Source organism: Hyla sarda, chromosome 1 (genome assembly GCF_029499605.1).
Source record: "Hyla sarda isolate aHylSar1 chromosome 1, aHylSar1.hap1, whole genome shotgun sequence".
Taxonomy (NCBI): Eukaryota; Metazoa; Chordata; class Amphibia; order Anura; family Hylidae; genus Hyla; species Hyla sarda.
In genome coordinates this window covers 461,185,556-461,204,240 of record NC_079189.1, presented here as the reverse complement: position 1 = coordinate 461,204,240, position 18,685 = coordinate 461,185,556, and the positions used below count along the sequence as shown (strand labels likewise).

Genomic DNA, 18,685 nt, shown 5'->3' with positions numbered 1-18,685 from the left:
GCGGCATAATCATCGATCACTGGTTTCCTATGAGAAACCAGTGATCAATGATGATCAGTGTGTGCAGTGTTATAGGTCCCTATGGGACCTATAACACTGCAAAAAAAAAGTGAAAAAAAAGTGAATAAAGATCATTTAACTCCTCCCCTATTAAAAGTTTGAATCACCCCCCTTTTCCAATAAAAAAAAAAGTGTAAATAAAAATAAAAATAAACATATATGATATCACCGCGTGCGGAAATGTCCGAATTATAAAAATATATAATTAATTAACCCCTTAAGGACCAATACAAATAAACCTGTACGCCCCTGAAAGACCAGGCCTGTTTTTTCAAATCGGGGATGTCTGTCTTTATTACAGAATAACTCTGGTAACGTTTTGCCAATCACGATAATTCTGACATTGTTTTTTTGTCACAAGTTGTCCTTCATGTACATAGTAAAAGTAAGCCGATATCATTTGTAGTTTTTTTTACAACGCAAAAAATCATGAAATTTTTACAAAAAATTAAGATTTTTTTTTGCTATTTTAACACTAATAGGGTGCATATATTTATACATACTGACCAAATAGTTTATGAAACTTATACTTTCAGATGTCTACTTTATTTTGACGTCATTTTTTTTGTTTTTAATAAACATTTTAAATTAGTTAGAAGCCTAACAATTTAACTTGAAATTTAGAAAATTTGTAAAGTACATCTTTTTTTGTGTGCTATGCAAGGTTTGCAGAAATTAAAAGGTAGTAGAACATAGGAACACCCCCCCCCCCCCCCCAAATGACCCCATTTTAAAAACTAGACCCCTCAAGGTATTCGCTAGGGGGTACAGTGAGTATTTTAACACCATAGTTTTTTGGCAGGAATTATTACAAAGTCAGTGTTAAAATTTCGCAAATTGCAATTTTTCACAAATGCATCATTTGGGGGGCATATTTTTTGTACATCACTTCTGATATTGAAAGAAATGCACCCTATATTTTATTTAGCTGCTTGTCCCATGTTCGGAAATACCCCCGCTTTGGCCATATATGGTTCCTTGGCCGCGTGGTAGGACTCAGAAGGAGAGGAGCGCCATTTGGCTTTCAGGGCAGAACAGTACCCCCACCCCCACAAGTGACCCCATTTATATACCGCACCCCTACAAGTTATTGGCTGGTCGGCTGGCAGTATAACGCGTCTGTCTGTGACAGTTAAGGCTCCTGATGGATATATCCGCCATGTTGTGGGAATAAGCACCCGCTCATGGCGAATATATCCATTACTGCTGCGGCTGGGTAGCTCAGTGTGTCCGCTCATGACTGCTGGCGGAAAATCCGCCGCTATGAGTGGACGCACAAAGCTACCCAGCCGCAGCAGCAAGCTCATTACCGTGACTGCTGCATAATGTGTAGGATCACGTGGCGGACATCCGCAGCATATTACATGCTGCGGATGTCCGCCAATGCGATCCTACACATTATGCTTTTTTATTAGATTCATTTAATAAATGTATTTTTAATATATATTTTTATTTTTACACTTTTATTTTATTTATTTTTACACTTTTTAATGCTTTGGAATACTTAGTATTCCAAAGCATTGCAGTTATATGCTGCCTGCCAGTTTTCACTAGCAGGCAGCATATCAGGGACAGGCAATACCCAGGGCCGACCTGGGGGTCTTTGTAGGACCCCCGGCAGCCCAGGTATGCAGCAGCACCCCGCGATCGCGATGCGGGGTGCTGCAGGAGAGACAGAGGGAGCCCCCTCCCTCTGTCAGAACTCCTTACAGCGCGCGGTCACTTCTGACCGCGGCTGTAAGGGTTAAACTGCCGGGAGTGAAGTGAACTTCACTCCCGGCAGTGCGGCAGGCCCCGGCTAGCCGCGTATTACACGCAGCACCCCGCGATCGCGATGCAGAGTGCTGCAGGAGTGACAGAGGGAGCCCCCTCCCTCTGTCATAACTCTTACAGCCCGCGGTCACTTCCGACCGCGGCTGTAAGGGTTAAAACTGCCGGGACCGAAGTTTACTTCGGTCCTGGCAGTGCAGCAGGGTCCTGGCTGTGTGATACAGCCGAGTCCCTGCCGCGATCTCGTGGGTGCACTGGGCAGCACCCACGAGAAGAATGGATGAGTATAGACGTCCAGGTGCGGGAACGCCCGCCAACCTGGACGTCTATACTCGTCCATGGTCGTTATCGGGTTAAACAGAAATGCCAACATTTTTAAATTGATGTGGGGGTGTTGGGTGGATACTCCCAGACTACCCAGTAACCTTTTACTGAAGAACTGCAGAAACCCTTTACACATGATGCTGGATGTATTGCTGTCTAAAAGCACACTTTACTATGTATTTACACATACCGTATATTTGATGTGCAGGATTTGAAGCTGCAGACTTGATGCTGCATTCATTCATTTAGTTTACATTGAAATCTGCAGCATAAAAGCATAACATCTGCAGCTTCAAACCCTGCGCAGGATACTGTATGTGTGAATAAACTCTTTAAATTGTAACTCTCATAAAAAATTTTTTTTGGCTATTGCACTCATTTATGGTAAATAAAAATGAAGTTTTCTAGGTTTTATTTGTGCTTAAAAAAAGCTCAAGAGCACCTTTTCCCTCCCATCTCATACAGACTTTGGACGAAGCCCAAACACAGGAAGTGCAGTCTGGAGTGCTGAGGTGGGTGTGTCCAGCCAACAGCATATGGCAGTTAAGTGTGAGAGGAGCTATGATTGGATGAGGTTGGACACACCCCCCTCAGCACTCCAGACTGCACTTCCTGTGTTTGGGCTTCGGTCCAAAGTCTGTGTATGAGACAGGGGAAAATGTGCTCTTGAGCTTTAAGCACAAAACATAGAAAACGTAATTTTATTAAAACAAAGTATATTAGAAATATTTTTTTTTTTTACCATAAGGAGTGCAATAGCAAATATTTGTTTTAAAGGGGTACTGCCGTGGAAAACTTTTTTATTTTTATTTTATTTATTTATTTATTTATTTATTTTTTTTATCCACTGGTGCCAGAAAGTTAAACAGATTTGTATATTACTTCTATTAAATATTTTTATTCCTTCCAGTACTTTTTAGAGGCTGTATACTACAGAGGAAATGCTTTTCTTTTTGGATTTCTATTATGTCATGAACACAGTGCTCTCTGCTGTCCATTTTAGGAACTGACCAGGGCAGCATATGTTTGCTATGGGTATTTTCTCCTGCTCTGGACAATCCATAAAATGGACAGCAGAGGTCAGCAGAGAGCACTGTGGTAGTGACAGAATAGAAATCCAAAAAGAAAAGCATTTTTAATAGAAGTAATTTACAAATCTGTTCAAATTTCTGGCACTAGTTGATTTAAAAAAAAAAAAAAAAAAGTTTTCCACGGGAGTACCGCTTTAATGAGAGGGACCATTTAAAGAATTTACAAACAGTTACTACATGTGCTTTTGTACCTTTTTTGTTAAAATTTTATATATACATTAAGTTATGTGATTTGAATTACTTTATTGATACCTTTTAGATGGTGGAGAGGAAAGCCTCACAAGCTCAGTTTCTGTTTTATGAAAAGAGCTTAATTGTGTTTTCTGGTCTAATTTCTGGCAGATAATTGTTCAGCATAAAATCACCAAATATTCTGATGTTTCCACTTATACACATTTATTCTCCCATTATATAGTGTGACATAAAGCATTGCAGTTGAACCCATGTAATCTGTTAAGGCAAATACTGTTGAAAAGCTCTCTTTTGTTTTATAGTTGAACAGTTATAGTGCTTATGCTTTACTGTATTACAAACTAGACCTTCACCATCTAAGTAGTTTAGTTTTCTTAAAGTGTACATGTCCTCAACAAAAACTTTTTATATAATGTAGATAATACCATTATATACATAGGGCTGGGCGGTATGACCAAATGTGTGTATCACGGTATTTTTTTAAACTTTTGGCTGTTCCACGGTATAGAACGGTATTTCCTCCCTCCTCCCCATTTAATTATCAGCCAACATCCCCATCGCTCGCGGGTCACATAGGATTAATTTCCCGATGTGGGTACAGCGCAGTGCTGGGCTGACTCATTCATTCCCAAGGGGGAGGGGCCAAACCGGTATTGCGGTATGGGTTAAAATCCATATCATGCAGCACAAAAATTTCGGTATTCTGTATGAACCGGTATACCGCCCAGCCCTAATATATAATATATATATGTGTGTATATGATGTGGGTGGGTGTGTGTGTGTGTATGTATGTGTATATATATGTGTGTGTGTGTGTGTGTGTGTGTATATATGTGTGTAGATAGATAGATAGATAGATAAAATTAGGGCTGGGCGGTATACCGAAATTTTTGTGCTGCACACATACACATATAGTCATGGCTGTAAATGTTGACACCCCTGAAATCTTTCTAGAAAATGAAGTATTTCTCACAGAAAAGGATTGCAGTGACACATTTTGCTATACACGTCTATTCCCTTTGTGTGTATTGGAACTAAACCAAAAAAGGGAGGAAAAAAGCAAATTGGACATAATGTCACACCAAACTCCAAAGATGGGCTGTGCTAAATTATTGCCACCCTTAACTTAATATTTGATTGCACACCCTTTGGAAAAAAGTTATGAAATCAGTCGCTTCCTATAACCATCAATAAGCTTCTTACACCTCTCAGCCGGAATGTTGGACCACTCTTCCTTTGCAAACTGCTCCGGGTCTCTTATTGGAAAGGTGCCTTTTCCCAACAGCAATTTTAATATCTCTCCACAGGTGTTCAATGGGATTTAGATCTGGACTGGCCACTTAAGAACTCTCCAGCGCTTTGTTGCGATCCATTTCTAGGTGCTTTTTGACGTATGTTTGGGGTCATAGTCCTGCTGGAAGACCCAAGTTCTTGGACGCAAACCCAGCTGTCTGACACTGGGCTGTACAGTGTGACTCAAAATCTGTTGGTAATCCTCAGATTTCATGATTCCTTGCACACTTTCAAGGCACCCAGTGCCAGAAGCAGCAAAACAACCCCAAAACATCATTGAACCTCCACCATATTTCACTGTAGGTACTGTGTTCTATTCTTTGTAGGCCTCATTCCATTTTCGGTAAACAGTAGAATGATGTGCTTTACCAAAAGCTCTATCTTGGTCTCATCTGTCCTCTAGACATTTTCCCAAAAGGATTTTGGCTTACTTAAGTTCAATTTGGCAAAATGTAGTATTGCTTTTTTATGTCTCTGTGTCAGCAGTGGGGTCCTCCTGGGTCTCCTGCCATAGCGTTTAATTTAATTTAAATGTTGACTGACAGATCTTGCTGACACTGATGCTCCCTGAGCCTGCAGCTTGAATATCTTTGGAACTTGTTTGGGGCTGCTTATCCACCATCCGGACTATCCTGCGTTGACACAGTTCATAAATTTTTCTCTTCCATCCACACCCAGGGAGATTAGCTACAGTGCCATGGGTTGCAAACTTCTTGATAATGTTGTGCACTGTGGACAAAGGCAAATCTAGATCTCTGGAGATCGACTTGTAACCTTTGAGGTTGTTGATATATTTTCACAATTTTGGTTCTCAAGTCCTCAAACAGTTCTCTTCTCCTCTTTCTGTTGTCTATGCTTAGTGTGGCATACACAGACACACAATGCAAAGACTAAGTGAACTATCTCCTTTGTATGTGCTTTCATGTGTGATTTTTATACTGCCCATACCTGTTACTTGCCCCAGATGAGTTTAAAGGAGCATCACATGCTTGAAACAATCTTATTTTTCCACAATTTTGTAAAGGTGCCAATAATTTTGTCCAGACCATTTTTGGTGTGACATTATGTTCAATTTGCTTTTTTCCCCTCCCTTTTTTGGTTTAGTTCTAATATACACAAAGGGAATAAACATGTTTCTGCAATCCTTTTCTTGAGAAAATTTTAGGGGTGCCAACATTTACGGCCATGACACTGTGTGTCTGTATAATATACTGTATATCGTGTGTATGTGTGTATATATATATATATATATATATATATATATATATATTAAATGTGTGTGTGTGTATGTATGTATGTATAATACACACCGTATTTATCGGGGTATACCACGCACCGGCCTATAACACGCACCCTCATTTTACCAAGGATATTTGGGTAAAAAAAGTTTTTTACCCAAATATCCATGGTAAAATGAGGGTGCGCGTGTATACCCCGATATACCCCCAGGAAAGGCAAGGGGAGAGAGGCCGTCGCTGCCCGCTTCTCTCCCCCTGCCTTTCCTGGGGTCTAGAGCGCTGCTGTCGGCCCTTTTCACCCCCTGGTTATCGGCGCCGCTGCCCGTTCTGTCCCCCTGACTATCGGTGACTATCGAAGCGGCGCCGACAGCCAGGGGGAGAGAAGGGGCAGCGGCACCCATTGCCGGCGCCGCTGCCCCGTTGCCTCCCCCCATCCCCGGTGGCATAATTACCTGAGTCGGGTCCGCGCTGCTGCAGGCCTCCGTCGTGCGTCCCCAGCATCGTTGCTATGCGCGGCGCACTGACGTCATGCGCCGTTCAGCGCATAGCAACAACGACGGGGACGCACGCCGGAGGCCTGCAGCAGCGCGGACCCGACTCAGGTAATTATGCCACCGGGGATGGGGGGAGGCAACGGGGCAGTGGCGCCGGCAATGGGTGCCGCTGCCCCTTCTCTCCCCCTGGCTGTCGGCGCCGATAACCAGGGGGTGAGAAGGGCCAACAGCAGCGCTCTAGACCCCAGGGAAGGCAGGGGAAGAGAAGCGGGCAGCGACAGCCTCTCTCCCCCTGCCTTTCCTGGGGGTGTATCGGCGTATAACACGCACACAGACTTTAGGCTAAAAATTTTAGCCTAAAAAGTGCGTGTTATACGCCGATAAATACGGTATATATTAGTGTGTGTGTGTGTGTGTGTGTGTGTGTGTGAGATATACATTGGTTAAAAAAATTTATTTTTGTCCCTGCAACTATTGCATGTGTGTCTCTGAGGAGACCAAATACAGGAAGTAGTGCACTGAGGCTCTATAACATGCTCCTGGCTCATACATCAGGATGATTGACAAGCCAGGAATCTGCACAGAGCTCTGCTTGTCTTACCCTCACTTCCTGTTTTTGGACTCCTCATAGAGACAGAGACAATAGCTGCAGGGACAGTGTTTTTTCACCCAACAATATACACAATTTTTAACCACTTAGATGGTATTATCTACGTTATATTAAAAGTTTTTGTTGACGACGGGTGCACTTCAAGATGAAGTTTAGTGTTTTGGATAATAATAATTATTGATATGTGTTGGCTTGAAACATCTCTTCTTTTGTAGGAAGCCGACGGGTAGTGGATGTAATGGATGTGAACACACAAAAGGCTACAGACATGAGTATGTCACAATTTGTCCGATACTTCGAAACACCAGAAAATGAAAGGGAAAAACTGTACAATGTGATCAGCCTGGAGTTCAGCCACACCAAGCTAGAAAAAGTAATCAAGCGGCCAACTGTGGTATGGTGATCTGTTAAAGCTGGGGTGTTAACATCCCAATATAAGTTTTAGGCAACTTTAAGTCCCAAGGGATCCAGCTGAAAAGGAATCCTATAACTATGGCCTTTTTGCAGATAGAGAATGTGGAGTTATGTGTTAGCATCTGCCAACAATCCTGGTGGCAGGCACCTGTTCAAAAACTATTTCCTCTTGGTTGAAGGTTATTGTGGTATATTTGTGTATTAAAAATTTTCAATAAAAACACATTTCAAAACAAATGAAGAAATCAGACTTTGCAAAAGTTAACTTGTATATTAACATCTCAAAAACTAACAACTGGTACTTTCCGCAAAAATCGTGTACATGGTAGAAGTGGCTGCCTTGTCGCTAAACCACGTACATGCAAGGGATTGTAATATAAAGTTCACTGAGCTTGGCTGTGTAGCACAGCTGAGCATCCCTGAAGAAGTCCAGACTGTACAGAAAGACCAATAGTAATGATAGTTGCTCTGTCTTTCTTTCCTACTCCTCCTCCTTCACCAATGCTTTAGTCAGTGAAGTGATTGAAGGAGAGAAGGGGGCCCCATCGGAGGAAGCCAGCCACTACTGCCTGAAATGAACGGAGCTCTGGTCCTGGCAGTAAACCCTATAGATGCTTTGGTCATTGTGACCACACAGCATATATTGGGCTTACAATAGCAAGGAGTACCCTCAGTTCCTCACCACCCTTCTTTGCCTTCCCTCATGCCATTGGCATGGCGCTGATGGTGACCCTGACAACCGGAAACCTGACAACTGCCTTTGGTTTTGTGGCTGCATAAGCCAATCAGGCTATGCCTGAGGCAGCATGTGATATGAGACAGTGTAACACTGACACTGTAACTCTGACATGCAATACATACATAAATAAGTTAAAAAAAGACTTAAAACAAAAAAAAAAACCTCCATACAGGAGTTCGCTGGTAGTTCCATTTGTCGGTTAGGGGACAAGTTTTTGTTCATGATATCTCCTTCAAATGAAGTAGCGTACAAGGGCCACATGTGGGATTTTTCTAAAGACATCAATATTAACCAGTTGCTGTCTAAGGACGAGCCGGCTCATCCTGAGACAGCAACCGTTGTATGGCGCGGGCTCCCGACTCGAGCCTGCGCCATACCGGCCGGCTCCCCAACTGATTCTTGTAGCTGTGGGCTGGCGTTAATAGCAGACATAGCCGGCTATTAACTCTTTAGATCACCAAAGTTGAAAGCGGTGTCTAAAGGGACATTTTAAACCATTCCTGGTGGTACATTGGGTTTCCCCCTCCCCACAGCTCGATTTTTGGGGAGGGGGTGATCCACTGCTGAGGTAGTCGGAGGGCTTACCTCCACATCCTGTGCTGGCTGCTGCACTGTGAATGATCAAGCCTGGCGGGACCAGGCTTTATCAACAGAGCGCAGAGCACACAGATCAATGTGGTTCTATGAAACCACATTGATGAGGAATCTAATGAATCTAATGATCCTAAAATTCGCCTAAGGGGAATAAAAAAAGTGTTTAAAAAAAAAAAAAAAAAAAAAAAAAACCCTTCCTTATTAAAAGTTTAAATCGCCCCCCTTTTTCCCCAAATTCCATATAAAAAATATGCATCCATAATAAAAATAAACATATGTGGTATCGCCACATGCGTAAATGTCTGAACTATAAAAAATAAATAGTTAGTTAAACCGCATGGTCAATGGCGTACACGCAAAAAAAATCCAAAGTCCAAAATGGCGTATTTTTGGTCACAAAAACGATCAAAAAATTGTACCAATAAAAACTTCAGATCACAGCGCAAAAAATTAGCCCTCAAACCTCCCCGAACGCAGAAAAATAGAAAGGGTAATGATTTTTAAAAGGTAAGGAGGAAAAAATTAAAGTGCAAAAAAAAAAAAACGAAAAACGCTCGGTCCTTAAGGGGTTAAGGGAATAAATATCATATTGTATTCCTCTGCCAAAACCTGTTACAGAAAAATGGATTTAAAATGTAAAAATCTGCAAAAAAAATAAATTTCTAAATTCCACCTCCACATTTTTATTTCTGTGAAACACCTAAAGAGTACATACATTTCTTAAATGTTGGTTTGAATTCTTTAAGGGGTGCATTTTTTAAAATAGCGGTATTCCAGGAAAACATATATATATTTTTTTAACTGGCTCCAAAACGTTAAAGCAGTACTCCGGTGCCAAGATATTTTATCCTCTATCCAAAGAATAGGGGATAAGATGCCTGATCACGGGGGTCCCGCCGCTGGGGACCCCCGTTATCTTGCACGCAGCACCCTGTTATAATCAGTCCCCGGAGCTTGTTCACCGTCAAGGCTCTGCCGGAGCGTTGTGACGTCACGGCTCTGCCCCTATTTGATGTCACGCTCCGTCCCCTCAATGTAAGCCTAGGGGAGGGGGCGTGACTACTGTCACGCCCCTCCCATAGGCTTACATTGAGGGGGCGGAGCCGTGATGTCACAACGCTCCGTCCCCGTGATTGACAGTAATCCGACCCGGAGCGAACAGCGAACTGATTCTAACGGGGTGCTGTGTGCAAGATCACGGGGGTCCCCAGCGGCTGGACCCCCGTGATCAGGCATCTTATGAGATGTCTTAGCGCCGGAGTACCCCTTTAAACATATTTGTATATCACTTCTATTAAAAAAACTTAATCCTTCCAATTATTATAAGCTGCTGAAGTTTAGTTGTTCTTTTCTGTCTGGCAACAGTGCTATCTGCTGAAATCTCTGCTTGTCTCGGGAACTGCCCAGTGTAGAAGAGGTTTGTTATGGGGATTTGCTTCTACTCTGGACAGTTCCCGAGACAGGTGTCATCAGAGAGCACTTAGACAGAAAAGAACAACTCAAGTTCAGCAGCTGGTAAGTACTGAAAGGATTAAGCTTTTTTTTAATAGAAGAAGTAATTTAGAAATCTGTTTTAACTTTCTGGAGCCAGTTGATATAGAAAATTTTTTTTTTGCCTGGAATACCCCTTTAACTCTATAAGCACCATAAATGAAAAGGCTGTTTAACAAAGAAACTAATAACATAATTACAAAGTGGATATATTGTAGATTCAACTTTAATAGATATGTGACACAGAGAATTTTAAAATAAAAGCCCATTTTTGCACAAAACTTTTTTTTTTCTTTTTTAAGAAACCTCTGAATATATCAACCAACGTTTACCACAAATATGAAGTGCAATATTTTACAAAGAAACAATCTTTTGATTCACTTAAAGTAAACACATTTAAAAGATAAAGGGGTTATCCATCATAAGGTGATTTTAGTACGTACCTGGCAGGCAGTAATGGACATGCTTAGGAAGGATCTGCTCTTGTCTTGGGGCTAAATGGCTATGTTGTGAGATTACCATAATACAGTGGCTAGCTTTTTGTGATCTGGTATTTCCTGTTTCAGTTTTCTTATTTTGACTACAAATCCCATAATTCCATTTTCCTCCCTCCCACACATCAGCCACCCCACCCATTGAAACATAAATGAGCTGCATCCATCCAAAGACCTGTGGTTTTCAATCAGGGTGCCTACAGCCGTTGCAGATTGATCTCTCCCCCCACCAAGCGATCCCTCCACCCATTGAAGCAGACAGGCTCCCTGTCACCAGCTGACTAGTGAGTCAGGTCTGGGCTGCTTTGCAAGCTGGGAAAAATCCGAGACAACAGTAACTTTGTAGGCGGATATATATTGGGGTGAAAATCACATATATTGGGGTGGAAATCACAGAAGAATTGTGAGAAAACCGTCACACACAGGTACAGACACTGTATTATGAACTACACTAACTTTACAGCCCCTGTAGCATAGAGAAACATGTCAAATTGAAAAATGGACCCCTTTCATTAAAACACTTTGTGGTGTGAATGGACTTAAAGGGGTACTCCAGTGGAAAACTTTTTTATTTATTTTTTTTTTTTTTAAATCAACTGGTGCCAGAAAGTTCTAGCTAATAAGTACTGGAAGTATTAAGATTTTTTAATAAAAATAAAATATCAAATCTGTTTTAACTTTCTGGCACCAGTTGATTAAAAAAAAGGATACCTCAAAAAAAACAAAAAAAAAAAAACGCATGTCAGCTGAGAGGACAGATGGCGGGTCCCTACCTGCCTCTGGCTTGGCCATCGGTGCTCCAATTCTGCAGGAAACCTGAAGCAATGGAGCTTCGAGATGACTGATCAGTGCTGTGCTAATCAGAAGACTGCACGTGGTAGTCCCCTATGAGGACTAAAAAATAGTGAATAAAATGTAAAAAGCATCCAGAACTGTGCGTGCGCCAATAGGGGAAACTCCCATTTATATAACACATGGGGGGACATGTATCATTATTTGTGTATGGTAGAAGCATTTTACCCCTTTTTCCGAATTCTAAATTATGTGCAGAAGCGCTAAATTTATCAATCAAGTGCAATGAGCTTCATAAATTGCAGGTAAATATAGTAATCTCCTAAATCCACTCTTTGGAAGATAGAATCAATGATTTAGAGCATCTTGCTACGTTTAGTCCAAGATGGCTTATATTTGGGCAAAAAAAACAGCTCTTGCGGCAAAATTTTTGGTGTAAAAAAAAAAAAAAGTACGCAGTTAATAAATCCATGTGTACTATAGATGTCACTCCAAGGTACCCTGATTCAGCCACATCTGGAGGACATGCTCTACCAAAATGTGCGCAAAAAAATTGCGCAAAAAAAGGTCTTGCGCAAAATTTTGCGCAAAAAAATACACACAAAACAGGGGTAAAATTTTTGATACATGTCCCCCATGGAGTATACTGCACCTCCTTATGAATTAGTGAATACTACGAAATGGCGGTGGGTCCCTACATGATTTACCACTATGTCCTGTCCAGGTAAATATGCTATATGAGCGATACTGCATGGCAATATTGATGCATATTGAGGTCTAAGGATACGTTTCCAGTTGGTGGTGGTTGTTGTAGGTGTGTGTGTGTGTGTGTGTGTGTGTGTGTTTTTTTAATTTTATTTTTATATTTTTTTTCTTCTTTCTTTAACCCCCTTAAGGACCCAGCCAATTTTCACTGTAGGACCCGGCCATTTTTTCCACATCTGACCACTGTCACTTTAAGCATTAATAACTCTGGAATGCTTTTACCTTTCATTCTGATTCCGAGAATGTTTTTTCGTGACACATTCCACTTTATGTTAGTGGTAAAATTTTGTCGATACTTGCATCGTTTCTTGGTGAAAAATTCCAAAATTTGATAACATTTTTTTTACATTTTGCATTTTTTTAAACTTTGAAGCTCTCTACTTATAAGGAAAATGAATATTCCAAATAAATTATATATTGATTCACATATACAACATGTCTACTTTATGATTGCATCATAAAGTTGACATGTTTTTACTTTTGAAAGAGATCAGAGGGCTTCAAAGTTCAGCAGCAATTTTCCAATTTTTCACAACATTTTCAAAATAAAAATTTTGCAGGGACCAGTTCTGTTTTGAAGTGGATTTGAAGGGCCTTCATATTAGAAATGCCCCACAAGTGACCCCATTATAAAAACTGCACCCTCAAAATATTTAAACTTACATTCAAAAGGTTTGTTAACCCTTTAGGTGTTTCACAGGAATAGCAGCAAATTGAAGGAGAAAATTCAAAATCTTCATTCTTTACACTGGCATGTTCTTGTAGACCCAGTTATTTAATTTTTACAAGTGATAAAAGGAGAGAAATCTTCCTAAAAATGTGTAACCCAATTTCTCTCGAGTAAGGAAATACCTCATATGTGTATGTCAAGTGTTCGGCGGGCGCAGTAGAGGGCTCAGAAGGGAAGGAGCGACAATGGGATTTTGGAGAGTGCGTTTTTCTGAAATGGTTTTTGTGGGGCATGTCGCATTTAGGAAGCCCCTATGGTGCCAGAACAGCAAAAAAAAACAAAAAACACATTGCATACTATTTTGGAAACTACACCCCTCAAGACACGTAACAAGGGGTACAGTGAGCCTTAATACCCCACAGGTGCTTCACGACTTTTTGTTAGTTGGATGTGGAAATGATTTTATTTTTTTTTTTCCACTAAAATGCTAGTTTTCCCCCAAATTTTAAATTTTTACAAGGGATAATAGGACTAAATGCCCCCCAAAATGTGTAACCACATCTCTTCTGAGTATGGAAATACCCCAAGTGTGGACATCAAGTTTGGCTTTTGAAAAGCAAATTTTGCTGAAATGGTTTTTGGAGGGCATGTCTCATTTGGTGCCAGAACGGCAAAAAGAAAAAAAAAAACACATGGCATACTATTTTAGAAATTACACCCCTCAAGGAACGTAACAAGGGGTACAGTGAGCCTTAAAACCTCACAGGTGTTTGACGACTTTTTGCTAAAGTCGGATGTGTAAATGAAGAAAAAAAAATTTTCACTAAAATGCATGTTTTCCCCCACATTTTATATTTTTACAAGGGGTAATAGGAGAAAATGACCCCCAAAATTTGTAACCCCATTTCATCTGACTATGGAAATACCCAATGTGTTGAGCTCAAGTTCTCTGCTGGCGCACTACAATGCTCAGAAGAGAAGGAGCACCATTGAGCTTTTGAAGACAGAATTTGGTTGGAATAGAAGTCGGGGACCATGTGCGTTTACAAAGCCCCCCATGGTGCCAGAACAGTGGACCCCCCCACATGTGACCCTATTTTGGAAACTACACCCCTCACAGAATTTAATAAGGGGTGCAGTGAGTATTTACACCCCACTGGCGTTTGACAGATCTTTGGAACAGTGGGCTGTGCAAATGAAAAATGTAATTTTTCATTTGCACAGCCCACTGTTCCAAAGATCTGTCAAACGCCAGTGGGGCGTAAATGCTCACTGTACCCCTTATTACAGTACGTGAGGGGTGTAGTTCCAAAATGGGGTCATATGTGGGGGGGGGGGGGGTCCATTGTTCTGGCACTATGGGGGCTTTGTAAACACACGTAGCCTTCAATGCCGGACAAATTTTATCTTCAAAATCCCAATGGTGCTCCTTCTCTTCTGAGCATTATAGTGCGCCCGCAGAGCACTTTACATCCACATATGGGGTATGTTCTTACTCAGGAAAAAAAGGGGTTACAAATTTTGGGGGGCTTTTTTCCTATTTTTCCTTGTAAAAATGAAAAATTTTGGGTAACACCAGCATTTTAGTGAATTTTTTTTCATTTTTCCATCCAACTTTAATGAAAATTCGTCAAACACATGTGGGGTGTTCAGGCTCACTATACCCCTTGTTACTCTCCGTGAGGTGTGTCGTTTCCAAAATGAGGTCAAGTGTGGGTATTTCTTTTTTTTGCGTTTATGGCAGAACCGCTGTAAAATCAACCACCCCTGTGCAAATCGCCAATTTAGGCTTCAAATGTACATGGTGCGCTCTCACTCCTGAGCCTTGTTGTGTGCCCGCAGAGCATTTTACGCCCACATATGGGGTATTACCGTACTCAGGAGAAATTGCGTTACAAATTTTGGGGGTCTTTTTGTTTTCCTTTTAACACTTGTGAAAATAAAAATTAAAGGACAACACCAGCATGTTAGTGTAAAATTTTTTTTTTTTTTTACACTGACATGCTGGTGTAGCCCCCAACTTTTCCTTTTCATAAGGGGTAAAAGGAGAAAAAGCCCCCCAAAATTTGTAGTTCAATTGCTCCTGAGTATGGAGATACCCCATATGTGGCCCTAAACTGCTTCCTTGAAATACGACAGGGCTCTGAAGTGAGAGAGCTCCATGCGCATTTGAGGACTAAATTAGGGATTGCATAGGTGTGGACATAGGGGTATTCTACGCCAGTGATTCCCAAACAGGGTGCCTCCAGCTGTTGCTAAACTCCCAGCATGCCTGGACAGTCAGTGGCTGTCCAGAAATGCTGGGAGTTGTTGTTTTGCAACAGCTGGAGGCTCCGTTTTGGAAACACTGCTGTAAAATACGTTTTAAATTTTTATTTGGGGGCAGTGTAAGGGGGTGTATATGTAGTGTTTTACCCTTTGTGTTAGTGTAGTGTTTTTAGGGTACATTCACACTGGCAGAGGTTTACAGTGAGTTCCCTGCTAGGAGTTTGCGCTGCGGCGAAAAATTTGCCGCAGCTCATACTTGAAGCAGGAAACTTGCTGTAAGCCTGCCCGTGTGAATGTACCCTGTACGTTCACATGTGGGCGGCAAACCTCCAGCTGTTTCAAAACTACAACTCCCAGCATGTACTGACAGACCGTGCATGCTGGGAGTTGTACTTTTGCAACAGCTGGAGGCACACTGGTTGGAAAACCTTCAGTTAGGTTCTGTTATCTAACTCAATATTTTCCAACCAGTGTGCCTCCAGCTGTTGCAAAACTACAACTCCCAGCATGTACTGATCACCGAAGGGCATGCTGGGAGATGTAGTTATGCAACAGCTGGAGGGATCGCAACTACAACTCCCAGCATGCTGGGATTTGCAGTTTTGCTACATCTGGAGAGCTACAGTATAGAGACCACTGCAAATTGTGGCCCTCCAGATGCTGCAAAACTACAAATCTCAGCATACCCAGACAGCAAACAGTTGTGTGGGCATGCTAGGAGTTGTAGTTTTGCAAGATCTGGAGGGCTATAGTTCAGAGACTACCATATAGTGGTCTCAAACTGTAGCCCTCCAGCTGTTGCAAAACTACAACTCCCAGCATGCCCAAACAGCTGTCTGGGCATGCTGGGAGTTGTAGTTTTGCAACATCTGGATTGCTACAGTATAGAGACCACTATATAGTGGTCTCGGACTGCAGCCCTCCAGATGTTGCTAGGCAACTTACCAGCTTCCGTCGGATCCAGGGAGCTTGCTGCACGACATCGCCGCCCGCCGATCTCAGAAGCCGATCGTCGCCCGCAGCCTCCGCAGATCGGTAAGTGGACTCCGGCGCCGGTCCTCTGTCATTTCCCCGTTCTGTCCCGCCTATTGTGGGTGGGCAGAACGGGGAAAACGAAAGTTAACCCCCCCCCCCCCCGCCCCCGATCTGCTATTGGTGGTCGTGTCTAGACCACCAATAGCAGGGATACGAGGGGTGGCACCCCTGCCACCTCACTCCTATCTCTTCAGGGGGATTGTGGGTGTCTTAGACACCCACGATCCCCCTTATATTCCGGGTCACCATAGACCCATAATGACCCGGAATCGCGCAAATCGCAAGTTTGAATTCACTTGCGATTTCCGCCGATTGCCAACATGGGGGGGGGGGGGGGGGGGTGCCTGCTGATAGATATCAGCAGTCACCCCAGTCCGGCCCCGCGTGGCGGGGACCGAAATTCTCACGGGCGTACAGGTACACCCTTGGTCCTTAAGTACAGGGAGCAAAGGCGTACCTGTACACCCTTGGTCCTTAAGGAGTAAAAAAAATTAAAAATTAAAAAAGCCAAAACGGCCCCCGTGGCGTTTTTTCATTGAAAAAATGTTGTGGCCAGATGTTCAATGTAAATCAATGAGAAATAGCAAAATTCTTTTTCCACTCTGAGTCTTTCAGTTTGGCGGTTTTTTAATCCTTTTAGCGTTTAACACTTTACATTTTTTTTCTGCATTTTTCAGCTCCTTGGTGGTTTTGCAAAGCCGCAGCATGTTGACTTTAGCCATCCAAAAAAAAAATTATGGAAAACTCTTTTAATAAAATTTCGTAGGGTAACATTAAAAAAATAATAATAAAAGATACAGTAGTGGTGGAAAAAATTTTATTCAACTAAATTTCTTTTTTATGATTACATTTTTATTAATTTTTAAACAGGGATCAATTTATGTGGGCAGGCAGGGCACTGAAAATGTAGCCGACAATAATAAAAAATGTAGTGTGTTTTTCACAAGGCACGCTGTCCTCTTGACAAGCTGCGTCAAGCAGCAAAACATGTCGAGGGGGGCTGAGTAGTGATTTTAATGCTGTGATCACTCATTACCCGATTTGCACACTGCAGGTGCACACAGGAATCAAATACTTTAGGCTAGAATGACCTGTTTGGCACTAAATTACATGTGGATTTACATTTACCCACATTGAGTGAATAGCACGGGAATTTTAATTGTTTTTGTTTGGTTGGTCTTTTGGAAATAATAAAGATAAAGGGTTTATATGTGGGAAATAGGGTATTTTGATCTACAAGGTCTAATTGCGATTATACCCCCCATATATTGGTCTCATGAGTATTGAGACATTTTTATTGTCTGCTACATTTTTAGTGCCCAGCTCGCCCACATAAATTGATCCCTGTTTAAAAATTAACATGTCATTATAGAAAATATTATTTTTTTTCCATCACTACTGCATCCCCCTTATTATTTTTTGTGTGTGTGGGGGGTGGATTGGGGGTTTGGTACCCAACAAATTTTGGGGAAAAAAATAAATAAAAAATGTCAAAGGGGCCAAAAATGCAATTTCCCCTCAAAGGCAAAAAAACAAACAAAAAAAAACGCCAGGAAAAAACGCAAGAAAAAAGGGTCAAACACAGGAAAATGCGATGGCTTTTTTTTCTGCCGTTTTTCTTGTGGGCAACAAAAAGAAAAGTGGAAACAGCCTAATACTTGTGATTGTTACTGGACAGTGTACTATCTAGGATTAATATAATTACATGGGATTGGTCCATGCCTATTGTTCTGGGGTAAATGTGTTTGATGGATTTTTTTGTATATATTAATGGAATTCAATAAAGATTTGTATTTTTTGAGAAATGGCTTACTTTATTCATGTAGCACTTGTAGGTTACATAATTGATTTGGTGTGGTACCAGTCAGTAAGATATATATAATAATTTTTTTTTTTTTTCTGAAGGAAGGGTGTAGGTTTATAAATGTTAAAAGCCCCTTTTCTAATAAAAGTTTAAAACACCAACTCCGCCCCCCCCTTCCCAATTTTAAATAATGTAAACAAACATAAGCGTTTGTGGAAATGATGCTCTATAAAAGTCTGAACTATAAAAATATAATGATAATTAAACTGCAAGGTCAATGGCATAAATTTAAAACTATTATCTATCTAATGATTGCTATAAATTGTCCTCTATGGGGACTTAAAAAGTGTAAAATATTATAACATTTACAATATCGCCCCCTTCTCCCTTGGAAAAAAAAATTTAAACAAAATTCGAAAACATTTGGTGTCTGCAAAAATGTCCAATCTAGTGTGTGTGTGTGTGTGTGTGTGTGTGTATATATATATAATGTTTATTATCCCATGCGATGAAAAAGGTTTTATCGTAAAATGAGATGTCATAAATA

General features: G+C 41.3%; 1 protein-coding gene across 14 annotated transcripts in view; it reads left to right on the top strand.

The window, feature by feature from the left end:
- KDM2B (lysine demethylase 2B) overlaps positions 1-18,685 on the top strand; it is a 174,833-nt gene that overhangs the window by 43,925 nt on the left and 112,223 nt on the right. For 12 of the 14 annotated variants that reach the window (XM_056534717.1, XM_056534724.1, XM_056534712.1 and 9 more), the window contains one exon: positions 7,288-7,466. In XM_056534717.1, coding sequence (XP_056390692.1) covers positions 7,288-7,466 — 179 coding nt within the window. Of the gene's footprint in view, positions 1-7,287; positions 7,467-18,685 lie in introns of those variants that run through there. The other 2 variants (XM_056534698.1, XM_056534764.1) reach the window with 2 other exon arrangements.